This window comes from Anser cygnoides, chromosome 10, assembly GCF_040182565.1.
Source record: "Anser cygnoides isolate HZ-2024a breed goose chromosome 10, Taihu_goose_T2T_genome, whole genome shotgun sequence".
NCBI lineage: Eukaryota > Metazoa > Chordata > Aves > Anseriformes > Anatidae > Anser > Anser cygnoides.
In genome coordinates this window covers 7424906-7440944 of record NC_089882.1, presented here as the reverse complement: position 1 = coordinate 7440944, position 16039 = coordinate 7424906, and the positions used below count along the sequence as shown (strand labels likewise).

General features: G+C 44.3%; 1 protein-coding gene across 8 annotated transcripts in view; it reads left to right on the top strand.

The window, feature by feature from the left end:
• Positions 1–16039, top strand: part of MITF (melanocyte inducing transcription factor) — a 100150-nt gene that overhangs the window by 53584 nt on the left and 30527 nt on the right. For all 8 annotated transcript variants that reach the window (XM_048070431.2, XM_048070448.2, XM_048070437.2 and 5 more), the window contains exon 2: positions 4470–4716. In XM_048070431.2, coding sequence (XP_047926388.1) covers positions 4470–4716 — 247 coding nt within the window. The remainder of the gene's footprint in view (positions 1–4469; positions 4717–16039) is intronic.

The following is a 16039-nucleotide window of genomic DNA, read 5'->3' as shown; positions in this document are numbered from 1 at the left end:
TCAGATGCTTCAGTGTGGATGCCTTGCTTTTCTCCATAAATAATGATGAATGAAGTAAGGGTAAGGCGTTAAATATAAGCATTTAAATCCCGTTTCTTACCTCAGACCTCTAAGGTCTGGTGCAGCTCCATGGATTTCTGGAGGCACTACAACTTCTGCTTCTCTTGGCTGATTTCTCTGCAGGCTAACCCACTGCTAAACAGTTGGCATGGACAGAGAACAATGACCTCCCTCTTGTGTGCCATTGCTCTGCGTACAGCAGGGCAGTAGTAGGTCTTGCCAAAGCAAGTGTTTTTTGAAAGCTTGTTGTTTTTTTTTTTTTCATTCCACTTTCAAGTCTTGTGAAATCTGTGCTGCTACTGCACTCCCCTCTAGGCAAGACTACGTGTGGAGTGGCTGGAGACCTTGTAAGTAAAAGGACTGATGGCTAACTGAGAGGCTTTTTTTTTTTTTGGATGTATTTTATTTGATTCTTGTTCACCTGTGTCCAAGGAACCTGGGGCTGTGGGGGGGGGGGGGGGGGGGTCTGAAGGGCAGAGCCAGAACGAGCTCTCCAGGCTGGTGCTATTCTGTATCAGGCACAGTCTCTGCCTTCTGGCATATCAGCCAAAACCAGTGGCTTCATACCATACTGACAGGGACTCCCTCCCCTAAACCTTTTGCTAAATCTTTTTTTAATGCTAAACTCAATCAAATTCTAGTTCAGACAAACCAGAATAAATGAAAAAGCCCTGAAAAGCCTCTTTGCTGGGTAAAATTGCACAGGGTGTGGAAAAGATGAGTATTGTTTTAGCTACAACTTCCATGTGCAGCAGGCAAATGTGGGGCACAGGCTGTTGGGCTATTCACAGAACCAGAAATGAGAAGTCATTACCAAAATGTCAGATCTCCTGGACGTGTTTCTTGATGGTGTCTTCAGAATGTCTTCTGCAGAGCGTCACCCTCTGACACGTAGGTCAGCTGCGCACATACCTATCTGAAACGTTTCAGGTAGGCATTTGTCAGATCCTGTCTGAAGCCAAGTATCCCATGGCTGTTGCCAGAGAACAAGAGAGTGATGGACAAACAGGTGGTTGGTTTGTTTGTTTTGTGTGTGTTTTTAAATGAAGAACTGTTTGGAAGAGCTTTGGGTTTGAGTAGTTGGTCCGTGCTTTTAACTTGTAATTTGTCTAATAAACGTAATGTTGGAATTAAAAATAATAATTTGGAACTGGGTTTTTTAACAAATATGTGGATAATGCAAAATAATGTGTGCAAACAAGACAAGTAATGCATGTGTACTGGAGAACACATTTAATCAGTTTGTAGGAATCGAAAACAATTGATTAACTTTTGACTAGTTTGGCTTTTTGTCCGAGGAGACACAAATCAAATCACTGGTACCCATCTAGGCAGGTAGGATGATTCCAAACCGTATGGGGTCTGTAATCACTTGAGTTGATAGCAACGAAATAAAACTTGGTTTTAATCTGACCAGTTGTTTTGTATTATGTAACAGCCATCGGCATTACAGTGTGTGCATACGGTAACTAACGTTTCCCAGGCATCTGAACAAAGGATATGTAATTTAAATTTATTTAATAGAATGCTATCACTTAATGATTAATTGAATTGGCATATGACATTCATAACTAATAACTCTGTCTGTATTACACTGTGTTTATTAGACTGCTAATGGATAACTGGTTTAATCATCTGCCAATTAAGAGGATGAGTCGGTTTCATTTATTGCAATTAAATGATATCCATAACCATGTTTGCAGGAAGTATCTCAGTCGCATCGCGTATCGGTTGCATGTGTGGGTTCTGGATCTGACTGCGCAATGCCTGGGTGAGTCAGGCCTCGTATGAGAGCTCAGCGTCCACGTGCCCGGGCTCCGCACCGCGCTGCGGTGTCTCACCCTGCGCAGCGCTTAAAGGTCAGGCAGCTTTCAAAGTGCAACTTTGCAGTACACTCTTGACTAAGCGTTTAATTTTTTTTTTTTAATGTAAAAGTGAGTTTCTGATACAGTTTCTTCTATTTGCTTTCGGGAGGGTACGTGGTGATGATGCCCAGAGCACCCTCCGTTCCGTCTCGGAGCGTTGCGCAGTGTGGTGTGCGGCTGGAGCAGGGCATGGAGGCTGGGAGGTGTGAGGGACAGCCTTAGAGAATGAAATACCAAAGGGGAGCTTTCAGACGGTTTTCTGCTTCCACGTTTCATCTGCGCTGCTCTCGGTGAGTGACAGCGAACGGAAGAAGTGCCGCTTCAGCCCTGAAGTGGAAAGATGGCCCTGCGTGCGCTGAGAGCTTCCTGGTCCCCAGGTGACAACCACAGGACAGCTGAGTGTTGGGAGCGGTTTTGTTCGTCCAGTTCCACTTGCAGCGCTTGTGAAATGAGCGTCTTGGCAGGCAGGCAGGTATTGTGTAGCAGCCTCCAGGCTGTGTTTCTGGCAGATCCAGGCATTATTTAAACTCAGATGCGTCGCTGGCAATAGCTACGGTTTGACGGCACGTTGTTCCCAGTGATTCCTTCATTCAGGGCTTGGGTGCCTTCGCTGCTGAGAGCATCCTAAAACACCTGTGTAGCCCAGAAGAGCAAGAAAGTTTGATTCAACGTAGTGCTGGAGGAACGTCGGCTCTCTCAGCGTTTCTGGGCAGCGTGAGCTGGGATGAGGAAAGGGCAAGTAAGCAAATCCGCAGGGCTCCTTCCCACTTGTCATGCCATTCTTTCCTGTTGGCCATGCAGTAGCAGAGAAGGTGCTGTTCTCTGCTCTTCTCTCTATTGGGGGTGTGTGCTCAGTATTTTTTTTTTTTTAGTGGTTGGGGGTACACGATCAAAAAGGTTTGGAGACCTTTCTGGAGACCTGTAACTATCCTAGCTGTACAAATGCACGTTTCCAAACTGGAGGGAGACTTTGTGAGTGGTTCAGATGTGCGTTCAAACGCGGCTGCGGCCAGGAAACGGGCTGCTGGGCTGAGATGTGAGAATGCTCCGCCGTTAATTGGGAGGGTGGTGTTTTTACGAGTATCACAGTCAGTGACTTGTCTTGAGCAGCTAATTAGTGCGATTATTCCGCAGCTGCATTAGTTTCACCACAAAGGTTTTCTCTTGTTTTATCAAAAGGATCAGTGTCTCTGTGAGTGTTTCAACCTGACAGGTCTTAAATAGCAAGGCTGTCTCCTCCCAGCGCTCCTTCCCTGCCCCCAGAAGGCGAGCTCTCTTGATCTCTTGTGCAAGTAAGCGTGGGCTCTCCTTTTTCATTTCCCCTATGAACACGACGTTGGTCCTAAACAAATCTCACAGGCTTCTAAGCGTGCCCAAGCAGACGGGGCTCTCGATGCCCGCAGCCTCCAGGGGCTGATGCTGGCTCGCGAGCTGCCCAGCACCGCACTGAGACGCGGGGAGCAGAGGCAAGGGGCTCACAGGCAGCTCGCTCCTGGAGTGGGACAGCTGCTGCCGGCTTCCCCAGGCATCCCGTGTTCCCCTCCAGCCCGGTGTGCACTGGGTGTCCGTCCTCAGTTAGGATTAGAAACCAAGTGCCGTCATTTACACGCGCTGTGGCGCCTTCTCATGTGGATGCACGGAGTCATGGGTTCCTAGCCGCTGCTAACTTCCTTCCTTCCAAGGATGTGTAGCTTGGTATTTACCTCCCTTAATTGCTCCATCTTAAGGACGCAACAGAAATGTCTTGTAAATGGAGTTTTACTCCTGGGGGCGAACAAAGTGATGGGGTCTTTCAGGAGGCGTCTTTGCGGTTTATGGCAAACTCCTGGGTTTGTCCCGCCTTACCCGCTGGGATGTTCGGTCTGTCGAGGGCTCTTAGCAGGTGAAGGTGCGTAGTGTGTTTGCCTGGGCAGCACAACAGGCTTTGGTAAGGGTGACTGAAAGAAAGCCGTGACTGTTTGTGCTGCCTGCTCCTGCATCTCGCCGCACCCAGGAGATGCTGGTAGGCCTCAGGTGGGAGCTGCTGCTTTTGGGGTCGGGTTTCTAGCTGTGAAGAATGTCACCATCAGCAAATCCAACCCCCAGGTAGTATTCTGCAGAAAATAACTGTACTTTATTGTGCTTTTATGGAAGAGGTAGAATTTCTTTATTTATTTTGAGGTAGGTGATTAGAGCTGGCGTATTACCTATACCTATCATTAGACATGATTCATCCTTTCCATACTTATTAAAAAAAAAAAAAAAAGGGATATGAGTGCCTGCTGCTACCTATAAAAGCATTTGTTTTTCTCATGGATGGTTGCTGTAAGAGTAGTAAATCACTTTTTACAGCTGGATATTGGCATTTGGAAATGTGTAGTTGCTGCGAAGTTAAGGCAGCCTAACGCACCGCTAAGTGCCTGCGGTGGGTCGGCTCCGAGCTCGCCGTTGTGTGGTGCCGCGTATCCTCGCGGATTCTGCTCCGTGCCCCAGAACAATTCTGCAAACCCTGAGCGATGAAGGCGCTGGTAGAAGCTGAGCTGTCTCTCTCTGGTCTTCCCACAGCAATTCCGAGCATCCTGGCGCTTCCAAGCCTCCCTTAAGCTCCTCCAGCATGACCTCACGAATCCTGCTACGGCAGCAGCTCATGCGTGAGCAGATGCAGGAGCAGGAGCGTCGGGAGCAGCAGCAGAAGCAGCAAGCAGCCCAGTTCATGCAGCAGAGAGTTCCCGTCAGCCAGACACCTGCCATCAACGTCAGCGTCCCCGCCAGCCTGCCCCCCGCCACGCAGGTACCCATGGAGGTCCTCAAGGTACGTCGGCGGCTCCACCGCTCCGTGTCGTAGCTCTCATTGAAGTGGACTTTATGTGCCCTAGGGATGGGGTGACAGGTACTTTCGGAAACAAAGTCTTGCAAGTAAGCTGTGCTGTGGCTTGATTCGCAGCTTACTTTGGTGTCCTGGTACCGAAGAGTAGAAATCCTTCTTAGTTTGTGATTTTTTTTTTTCTTTACACTTTGAGATCTCGAGGGAGGTTTTGTTATAAAACTACAGTTTCTCTAGTTTTCCCATTGGAAATCATTGTCCAGTCTTTCTGGCACTTAGTGTTTTTTCCAAAGAAGATATTATTAATACATATTTAAATCAATATTTCATTTAAAAAATACATATTTTAAAAAATTTGAGTCAAAACTCATTACAAAAGAGCTCCTCAGAAAGCCTTAATCTGAAATATGGGTGAGTTTCCAGGCTCTTGCAACAAGCCTTTGTAATCCTTTTTTGCTTAAATGACTTGTTTGCTATTAGTAGCTTTGGATTCCTTGTCTTACTGGAAACTGTAGGAGCTTGTTAGTATCTCTCTGTCAAAGTAGCTTGCTTGCTTGTAGGATGTAGCTTGCTAATTACTCGGGGAAAAACTTGTTCAACTAGAAGAAAAGAGAATTTCATGCACAGGGTAAGTCTACATAGAGTAAAACAATGTGAAAATGTGTTAGTAAAAGAATGTAAAAAGTGATGTAAAAATATGACAGTAAAATTTTTGTTAGCTTTCTGAAAAGTTACTTATTTGCTCTGCGTTAGTGCTAGATCTTTTTATTGCAGTTGGATATTTGGTAATTGCTTTCAGTTGGTAAGCATTTTTTTACCAGATAAGTTAATTGAACTTGCTTACAATGCATTCTTGTACTTTGCCCATCACTGCTCTATATCGATGATGTGTATTCCAAGATTTAGCCTTAAAATAGGCTTGCAGATGCAGTATTTCAAGACAGTCTCAGCATGACTGTTTTATGGGGGAAATGTAGGGTCCTTTTATTTATTGAACCTGCATTACGGTAGTGTGTTGACAGTGCCAAAATTAATACTTGATGGGGATACTAGAATATACTCGTGTGGTCTACAGCGTAGATCTCAGAGCAAAAAGAAGGCGTTTGAATTTTGAGTTACATGTTTATTTTTTAAAGGAAACGTGTGTACAATACACTTTGAGCGTGTGTGCGAGTGTGTATACTGAGGAGTCTAAAATTAATTGGGAAAAGCTATTTTGTCTTAATGCTTGTCCACCCTGAATTTGTTAAATTCATGTGAAGGACTCCAGCGTGAATCCTTGTCCTTTGGGATCACAGAGGAAGCATCTGTCCCCATTCCTGGGCAGCATGCTTGACCCCATAGAGCGAAAAACTATGTGAGTGCATCCTTACCTGGCTTGTAAATTAAAAGTAACACCTAGCAGCAAGGCTTTTTGGCAACAGAGAGTCGTGTGTTGTAGGTAATGGCTGCGGAAACACGCAAAACGCCGTCTGACTCCTCGTTATCTACCTTTACATAAGTAACAGCCAAAATTAGCAAAACCAAGTCCTCTTGGTCTCTTGCTGGGCTTGAGAGAAGAGAGACTGGTTTGCTCACTTTTGCTGCTTATGTTTTTAGTGGAAGCAGCTAAAGATTCTTGCTTTTTTCCTTACTGATACCAGACTGGACCAACTCTGTACAAAAAAAAAAAAAGTGCTAAATACCAGGCTCGAAGTCATGTTTTGTAATTTATTTTAAACATTAAAACATTTCCTACTGATGTTTCAGTGCGAATAGGATTTTACTGGAAAGTTCATATGATTTATGATGATGATGATGATGAAATAGGTTGCTTGGCTCAAAAGATGTGTTTAACAGTAAATTGGGATCTTCCTGGTGCCGATAGGCTGACAGCCAGCTCTGGCAGCAGTAACCTGGTTCTAGTGACATCATTTCCCTGGAGCTGCTTTTTACACTTCAGTTGCTTTTAGCTGTAGACAAATTATCCATACGAGCTGTACAGAAGTTTTAATTAGGTGAATAGGGAACTACACGTGGTAACTTTATTATCCAGATGGTCTGGATTTAGTGACCTTAAAGAATGAGATGGACAAAAAGGGGATTTTTACACTTTGAGAAATGTTAATTTGGAAGGCAATTTTCTTTAAAAAAGCTTTTTGAACGTTACTACACAAATAAGGCCAAAAGTGGCAGCTGCTTTGTTGTTAGTTTTGATGATTTTTATAGAATTTAAAATCACATTAGAAAAAGAGAGAGAAGAAAAGCAACGTGTTGATTTTGTTCACTCTTTGAATTATGTAATTACACTGTGTGGCTTGCTGTGTCCCATATCTCACGATATTAGGGGAATAGTAGTTGAGTGTCTGAGGACGGTAGTTTGGAATGACTAGTTTAAAAAGAAGCTGAAACTGTTGATGAGTTTTCATTTTGTATTTGTTTTAAAGATGTTTAAATTGTCATTTAGAAACGGTACAGAAAGAAAGAGTAATACATACTAATCCATGTCACATTGCGTAGGAATTTCCAAGTTACATAATGTGGCCATTACATTCAAGGGTATATGAATAAATAGGATTTTATTTTCTTGAGTAATGACTTCTTATTGCATCATTTCTGTGTCAAGTAATGTAGCTTGACAAGGTAGGAAGTGACCTGTTGGAATTAAAATGTAGTGTTGCTTAGTGAAGCCTAATTTTGTGATGGACTAGGAACGGGGCTAATACCTATCAAGCAGTATCTCTTCTCATCTAATAGCAGGACAGTTTGTTAGGGGTTTCAGTTGTCATTTTGCTCCACTGATGTTAAATTTCACAGACATACGGGCTAGTTTCTCTTTAAGCATCTTCTCATCCGTCTCCTGCTGCTGGTTAGGTCTAATGCTACGTGGAGGTGTCACAGGAGGTTCTTTGCTTCTGCTCTGCTTCGACTTCTGGCTCTGTCTTGGAAATAGGAGAAAGTAACTTAAAATGTGTTGATTGTTGGAAGGGTCCCAAGCCCTGTTAGCGTTCGATCAGGAGCCTGATGTACACAGTCAGTCGATACTTTTTATTTAAGGAATTAACTTCTTTTGTACAGAATTCTTCTTAAAATATCTTCAATGGTTTTCTTTATAAAATAGTTTCTTCCATACAGGTGTATTATAGCTTTGTGTCCTTGATAGCAAGAAGTTGTTCCTGTCGTTGTTGTTTATCCTCCTGTCCGGCAGGATTCCTTTCCTGCTGGAGCAGAAGCACCTCTGCAGCTCTCAGTGCTGGGTGTTGCAGGGCAGACCTCTGCGAACAGATCCCCGCAGTTCTGTAAGTGGGGTCAGCCTGGTGCTGGAGGAGGTTGGGCATCAGGTCTCTGCCTGTCACCTGTGAGAGGTGATGAGAAGCTAGTCCTGCTCCCAGGCCGTCCATCCGCAGAACAGTGCTGCTGTTAGTCCTTGTGGAGCTCAGTTTGTTACAGGGGACGAAACCCTTGGCTATTAGAAATTGAGAGAATCCACCCTAGGTTTGTAGGGAAGCTGGTCTGTTAAAAAGTTTTCCCATAGTGGGTCTCAAGCTTCATCTGTTAATGTCTTCCTTCTTGATATCACAAAATCGTTTTTACACCTGTAGTCCTAGTATGTGTGCTGACCCTTATGTCTGGGAGCATCCTCGGCCTGCAGAACTGCAAAGTAATTCCTTTGACAGCATTACCAGGTCAGGCAGGATTGAAAACGTCACCAGTGGGCAGCAGACATCCATCCCAGGTTTTCTTCTGCCTGGGGTCCCAAACGAGCTGCAATACCTCCTTTTCAAAGTCTACAACCAACCGGTGTTTACTGCATTTCCGCTCTTGCTTTGTTATTCTTTGCCCATCTCACGGCAGCGTTGCAGGCTGATCACTACTGATGCCAGAGTGGGTCCATTCACCCACCTTACTGCCCCCCCTGGCACTGCTGTAGCTCACGCTTATCTTTCTCCTTCCAGCAGCTTTTCCAGAGTCAACAGAAGCGCAGCGGCGCAGCCGGGCTGTCTGGGACAATGCGGGAGGCCCGGCTGGCCTCTTGCTTTAACCCTCGTGTCATTGTTCATTCAGGTTTTAAATGCGCCACCACGATAAGCTCTTTGCATCAGATACCCTGTATTTCTTTTGAAATGCCAAGCATGCCTTCTGAGTGATGTTAATGGCTATGGACAAGTATCAAAAAATGCCTCTTCCCAGACCTTTTCCAGCGTGCCCTGTTACGAAGAGCGACCTGTGATGTTAATGTAGTCCTTCTGCTTACCAGGGAAGGCTGTGCAGTTAGAAATAGTATTCCTGGTGTAATAATTACCATGAGACTTCATTGTATGGGAGATCAATCTATCTGTCCTACAGTCCTGTAGAACAGGAACAATGGGATGTCAAGATAAACGTGTGGTAGCATCTGCTACAGTAAATGTGTGTTTGTGGAAATGCTTATCTGATCAAAAGTTAAGTTAATCGAACCTGACAATAGCAGATAGCGGTGTGTGCCAGTATGTTAAGCAAGCCTGGCACGTATTTGTAACTCGGAGAAGTGATTTGCCAGACCAGGTCTTGCCGAACTGCAGATACAACACAACAGAGTCGGTGAGTGTAACTTCAGCCCACAGCACGTTCTTCAGAAAGAAAAACTTGCTTTTAACCACAGAACCTCTAAAGCCTGTCTTAAGCCTTCACGTAAGTAAGATATCTCTCGGGCCTTCAATCTTTTGCTTGCTTTGTGGGTTGTAAGCTTCTCCAGAATGAGAACTGGCTCTAACATCTGTGGTGAGTACTAGAGGTAAAATGTAAACTCTTGCTCAACGCAGAGGTTATTGGATGTTAAACATGCGTGGAATTCAAGGGGGCAACGTACTTCTGTGTACAAGTGTCTGACTGCTTGACTGCTAGTGCAAACCCTGCCTTCACCCTTCATCCCAAATCTCCTTTTCCTGTGGGTGTCAGTGTGTGTGTTGCCTAGGTTGTATCAAACCCTGTCTCAGCCCAAGTCAGTTTAAAATAAAACCACCTTACCACCCTTTACTGGTTGAGCCAAGGAGACGGAAGGGGTCAGTGCTGGTCACTGTGGTTGTGCTGGTTGCCTCCACAGCTCCCTGGGCAGCAAGCAGAGCCCGGAGCCCCCCACGGCGCTGAAGGCTGGGGGGAGTCATGTGGAGGTCTGGGGAGGCCTCTGTCGACGGCTTTGACAGACGTTAAATGTTGAAATGTGAAAACTCAGATCTGCTTAAAGTAATCTTCAGGCATTATGTACGCTCGCAAATATTTCAGTTCTTCGGCTAGTTTGGCAGCATTATTCTCCGAGGGGCTGAACCTGTGTAGTGAATGAATTCAAAGTGACAAGCTAGAGACATTCCTGCCATTCAGGAGAGGCTTAAGGAATTTCTTATTGGCTAAATTACAAATATGCAGCGTTTTGCCCAGCACTGCATGGCAATTTCAACCTGCCTGACCGTGACAAGATTAGCGCTTTTCCTCCCCCTCCCCAGCAGTTATATTAAGGGGAAAAAAAAAAAAAAAAAGAAATTAGATTAAGAAGTACCAGGCAGAGATGCAAAAGCTTGAAAGAGTAAAAACCAGCCTTACCTTGAATGATTCTGTCTGTCATTGGATTGGTGCCTTAATTAGCCCCATGTCCTTTAACCTCTTGAGAAATAAGTAAGGGATAAATTTGGGGATAAAGACAAAGACGCCCAGAGATTTACCACACACCGCTAGGTAATTCATCAAGGAATGCTGGTAATTAGCCCTGCCTCTTTCCTTTCTGGCTCATTTAATAAAACTGGTTGATTTAAAATAATGCCTGCTGGTTCATTATCAACTACTTTAAGAGCCAAGTTATGAACTTGAAACAAAAACCAGTATTGTGTTGTCTGCGAAGGGCCTGGTGAGTCTTTTACTTTAAAAAAAAAAAATGAAATAAATTACTCAGTCTCCCCACCACCCCCTACTATATAATTAAATATTATTTTGTGCTTGGATTACCATTTGGCTTTTGGGGTGTATTTATTTTCTAGCGTATGCTGCTGAAAAGCAGAGAGGAGAAAAAAATTCAAAGATCTTGAAGAGGAACATGTCAGGTTGTGTTAAGACAGCGTGGCCTGATGGAATTCAGCTGAACACTGCCCTCACAGTAGTAGTGGGTCAGCTGAGGAGATGGGTAGCTGTTTTAACTCTTTATCCCTCAGAGATAGGTGCCAGCTTCGTGTCTTGTTCTTTGACCAAACGGGTCCATTTTAGCAATGCACCTCTGTACTGCTTGCAGTGGAAATCGTCCCTGAACTGAGGATGGAACACATCTGCTTTGTGTTTCCTTAGGAAGATATTCATGCAGCATTCTTCAGTTAAAAATATTACAGAAAAATCTTTTTTTTTTTTCATTTCTTTACACATAGAAGAGGCATTCCTCAGAAATGAAATGAGAGGGTCAAGCTAGAATTGGATCACTAGGCTGCTGTCTTTTACTTCTCTGAAGAACAATTCTGTGTGGCAGCATCCACTTAGGATTTCTTACATCATCAATTGCTAGCCGGTGGATCTGGTTAGTTCTGTCTGTCTGACTTAGAGAATTAAATTATTATTACTGTAAATCTTCCTTTTAATAATTAACGACAGGCTCAGATTGCAACACTCCTGAAACTTGTGGGCTAGAGGAAAAGTAGACTGTGCTAGCATTCTGCTTAGATCTTGAATCTGGGGCTTGTCTGATCTTGAATCCTTCAGAAGGCTTTCTGAACCTCTTGTAATTCATCAGTACCTTCAGGGGCAGACTTGCTTTAGTGCAAATAAGGAAAAACATCCTCCTGGCTCGTCATGCATGCATCCCCTCTGCATCCCCATGGCTGGTTCTTCTTCTTGGCACTTGTGCTCCAGTAAGTTTTGTTGTGACCCAGCAAAACAGCCTGATTTTAGATGCTTGGCAGATTGGGAAATGAAATAATCCATCCGGTGGTCGTTGTGGAATCATTATCCTGCCAATCTTTAGTTCACAGCAGTTCTGCTACCAACTACAAAAATATCTTGCTGCCTCCGAACATTTCCATGGAGAGTGCTGGTGGGATATTGGGGTGACAGCTCGGTCCTGCAGGCTGTCACTGGCACTTCCATTGGATGCCAGTTTCACATTTAACCTATTTGTTATTGTGAGACTTGGTGATATATTTTTGTAGTTGAATTGTCTTAGAATTATGTACAAACTTTCAAGCTTGTAAAGATACGGAGCACAAAATAGAGTATCTTTAAAAACATAATAAATCAAAAAGAGCTATTTAATTACCAGTGTTTTTTGCAAAGTTAGAATGTCCCAGCCAAATGAATAATTTGGGTGTCCCACATCCTACTCTTATCCTTTCAGCATACTGGAACAACGTTTTAATTGTGGACCTCTGTGATTTAGTGTCCTTGACTTGCTGATTATCAGTAGGCTGTGATGTCTCAGGTAGTTCTTTGAAAACCCTTGGATAATTTATCCAATTTAAACAGTTTCTTTTTATTTTTGAACATGACCAGAAGCAGCATGCCTTTCAACATCGATATTACAGTAATTAAGCTAGCAGATGAAATGCTGTAAGCACTGGAGAACGCATTCAGGGGTGTCATTTCTTGCATTGCACTATCATAATCTCTCAGCAGATGGCATTATGGTTTCCAAGAGCATCTATTTCTTGTGGAAGCTCTCAGTTGCTGTTGAAGCTGCCTTTCTAGACTGTTCGCTTCTCTGGAGGCTAACAGTCAAGTGATAGAAACTGGTTTTCACACATCATTCTAATCGTGTTGTTTACATTGTATTTTGTTTCCACCAACTCATGTCCCAGAGGTGTCTTAAAGCCGTTGACCAGTTGTACGCCCTACACAACAGTTACTACATGTGGAAACAAATTGCTGCTAGAAAGTCTGTGGAAGGTAGGCTCTCTCTTGAAAGTAAACCTGCTACTGGCATCCAGTGGAAGTAGTAAACTTGTTCAGCAAGCAAAGCTGGAATGCTTTAAATAAATAAAATAAAAACTGGAACATGCAATGTATCCAAAAACGAATACGCTGAAGTGAGCAGAAATGCATCTTGTGTTTAAAAAACACAAACAAAAAAGCAATGTTTTAAAGAGTATTTTTTTCAGTCCTGGGGCAATGTATTCGTATCTATCTGTCTCTTCCTTCTGAACATGGAGAGAGGCAGATCTGCTCCCCAAAAAGCGTCATAAGCTATCGAAGGGAGTTGTGTGGCCTTGATAGGAGGGCTTGGGGTCTCAGAAGGTGCTGGGCACCCAAGCATCTTTAAAGGACTTGGAGTCATTGCTGTAAGCTCTAGAAAATCCTCACAGCGATTTTGGGAGTGTTTTTCCCTCCCTATCTAACACTGACTTTTTTTGTTTCCTAGTTAGAGTGAAAGGCCTTCCAGTAAGCTGCTGTGCTCAGTGCACTTGTGGTGGTATAAAAGCAGAAGTTATCCAGACTCCGAATCAGGAGTGAACTAGGAATTTGATAGGAAGTTTGTGCATCAAGGGGGATGAATCTGTTTCTGGCTTTCTTCCTAAAAGTCACCTGGAAATTCCTAGCTGAAACCATCAAAACTTTACGGACTTCGTGGCTGATTCTGAACAAGGTTTCCCGTTCTTTTTAGAGGAAGAGATAAGCAGGGAGCAAGTGGAAATCCTCTTTTCAAATCCAGTGGAGCAGAGCTTCTCTTACTGCTACTGCAGCCCCGTGCGAACTGGGGCTGTGTTGCTGAAGCCACGTAGTGCTCTGCTGTCCTTTCAGAAAGGGCTTTGAAGTTTGTTCTTGTCTTGTTAAACAGCAAATTCTTAGAAGTGAGACTTAGTTTTAAAAAATACGCCAGTTATCTCTATCGTAACTCAATAATTTCAACTATTTCTAGTACTAATCTAGTACTACTTGACTATTTTATGGAAATTATGCCTCTTGAAATCTAGTTGATAGCCATGCTGACATGACACAAATCTGTATAAAATCTACTTTTAAGGGCTTTGGAAGTACTTGTAGGCTTGTTTAAAATGACCTCTGTGAAACTTAATCCCCTCTCCCCACCCTGCCAAAATGGATTTTCATTTCTGAACAGTACTTTAAGAAAAAAAATTATTTCTGACTTAAATTTGAAATAATATAGAGTCCTGCAAATTTGGCACAACCTAACAAAATTGGGCTTCCTGACTCCCGCTGAAACTATAGTCCTCTGAAATACCACGATAGGCTGGGTCTCAAAGAAACAGTTTGTTAGGGAAGAAGTAAAGTGACCTTGAATGAGTCAGCAGTTGTGTGCAGCAGTCGTAAGCTCTCCGTCCTTTCTGCTTTTCTAAAAGGAAATGAATCTTGGACCACAGGCACCATTCATTGTGCAGCAGTTAATGGGCTCCTTTCACATGAAAGTTCATATATTCCTTAAGGGTGCAGCCCTGTATGGTTTATTGTGTAAAAGGAAAAATAGTATTTAATCATGCTACTGTGGCTTTTCAAAAGAGTTTGTGCTTTTCTAATGTATATTGGCTTTTTGAGGGAAGAAAAGTGGTGCCTTCTGCTCTGGAGTGCTTCTTATTAAATTAAGTGGGTGCTCTGCGCTAAGCGATGCTTCCCATGTGGATTGCTGCTCAGAACTGCCTTCCTCCTCTCTCTGCGGTATTTAATGTAAGGAACGAGGGGACAGCTTCCAGACAAGGCTTCTGCCTGAGTCAGGCTGCTCCCAGGCTTTATGCTTAGAAAGTCTCTCTGGGTTTCCACCTTCTCCAGGAACTGGTATTAATTCCACTTATCCGCTTCAGTTGAGGCTGCCAGGACCGGCTCGCGGGGCTGCGGTGGTGGCGCCCGGTCCCGATGGCTCCGCGTGGTGCGAGTGCGCGGCGTCGAGGTGCTCCTCCAAGATGCAGTGAGAAGCGTGACTGCCATGGCACCCGGGGAACAGCAGCAGGGAACTGTTAGGGCACCGCAGCTCATCTAGCACCACATTTATTTCTCCAGTGCTGCAATTCCCGATAACGTGCCTCAATTAACTATTGCTTCCAGCTGTACGTAAGCAGTAGGCCACCAGATGGGGTAAGGCAGAAGCAAAATTGGCTATTATTCAACCTATTGCTTATTTACGCCCATTTTTGGGGGGTACAGTTCTGTGACACGTGGACTTCTGGCAGCAGAGGTGGCTGATAGTGTTCCTTGCAGCCCTGGTGGCCTGGAGCGTGGAGCAGCAACGTGCTTTGGAAGTCAATTCCCCGTTGTCCCCACTTATTACAAGTTAGTTTATTTTCGCAGAGTGCTGTTGATGAGCACTAATTACATTCGTGTCAGAGGAAATTAAACGAGAAGCCGTCGTGCTCTGCAGCCGCTACGGAGAGCTCAGCCTGTGAGAGCGGTCCCGGGCCGGGCCGGCAGCGGCGGCCTGGGGCGCACGTGGTGTCCGCAGCCGGTCCCTGGCGGCGCCCCGTGTCCCGCACCACACTGCTGGTGGGCGCACACCGAGCTGTGGGGGCCTTGGTGCCGGCTGCCACTAGGTCTGCTGGCCTCCAGCTCCCTTGCTTTATTCCTCTGTTCAAACTTTCAGTTAAAATCAACGCGGTTCGGTGTGTGCCTATTTGCGTTTTTAAAGCATTAAGATCTCAGACTATTTATTTCATCCTGTAAAATAACGATATGCTAAAATGGTTTTATACTCGAAGTATAAAAAGGGGTAAGGAAGGTGGAGGGATTGAGTTAGGATCTAGTTATTGCACATCTAATCTTTGTCTCCATCTAATTGTCCAGACTCTGCTTGTCTGTAGCTGGGTTATTCTTCCATACTCTCTTAGGAAGCTGAAACTTTGTGTACGTCATCAATCAGTGGTGACAAGTATGTTGTGATAAACATGCCGTGTTGCCTGTTTTCCAGTGGCTAGAGGCGATACGTGTGTTTTCCACACAAATATGGCTGTGCTGGAAGGTGCAGTGCCTATTTCCCCTTGGGAACCGAGTTCTGTTCTTGTAGCAGCATTTGAAGGGTTACACCAGTGTGGTTTAAAATAGGATTCTTTTGAGACCAAGCCTGGAGGCCCTGAATGTCTCTCGCAAGAGACGTTTTGATCTTCTGACAAAACCAATACTTCTGAATTTCTTGGCAATACTGATCTGCAGCTAACCTTTGGAGAATCGGGACGATAACACACACCCGTCTTTGTATCTCATAAAGCGCCTCTCCTGGTGAGCTGTTATTTGTGCTTTTTTGAAGTTCAGATGAAACCCTTGACAAGAGCTTTCTGTAAAATGTTTCGGAAGGTGGAATTAGTGTGGTGCCATGCCACAAAATGTGATTTGAGTCCCATCAGGAGAGTCGTAACCCTGCCATCAGTAGGACTGCACCCAGCGG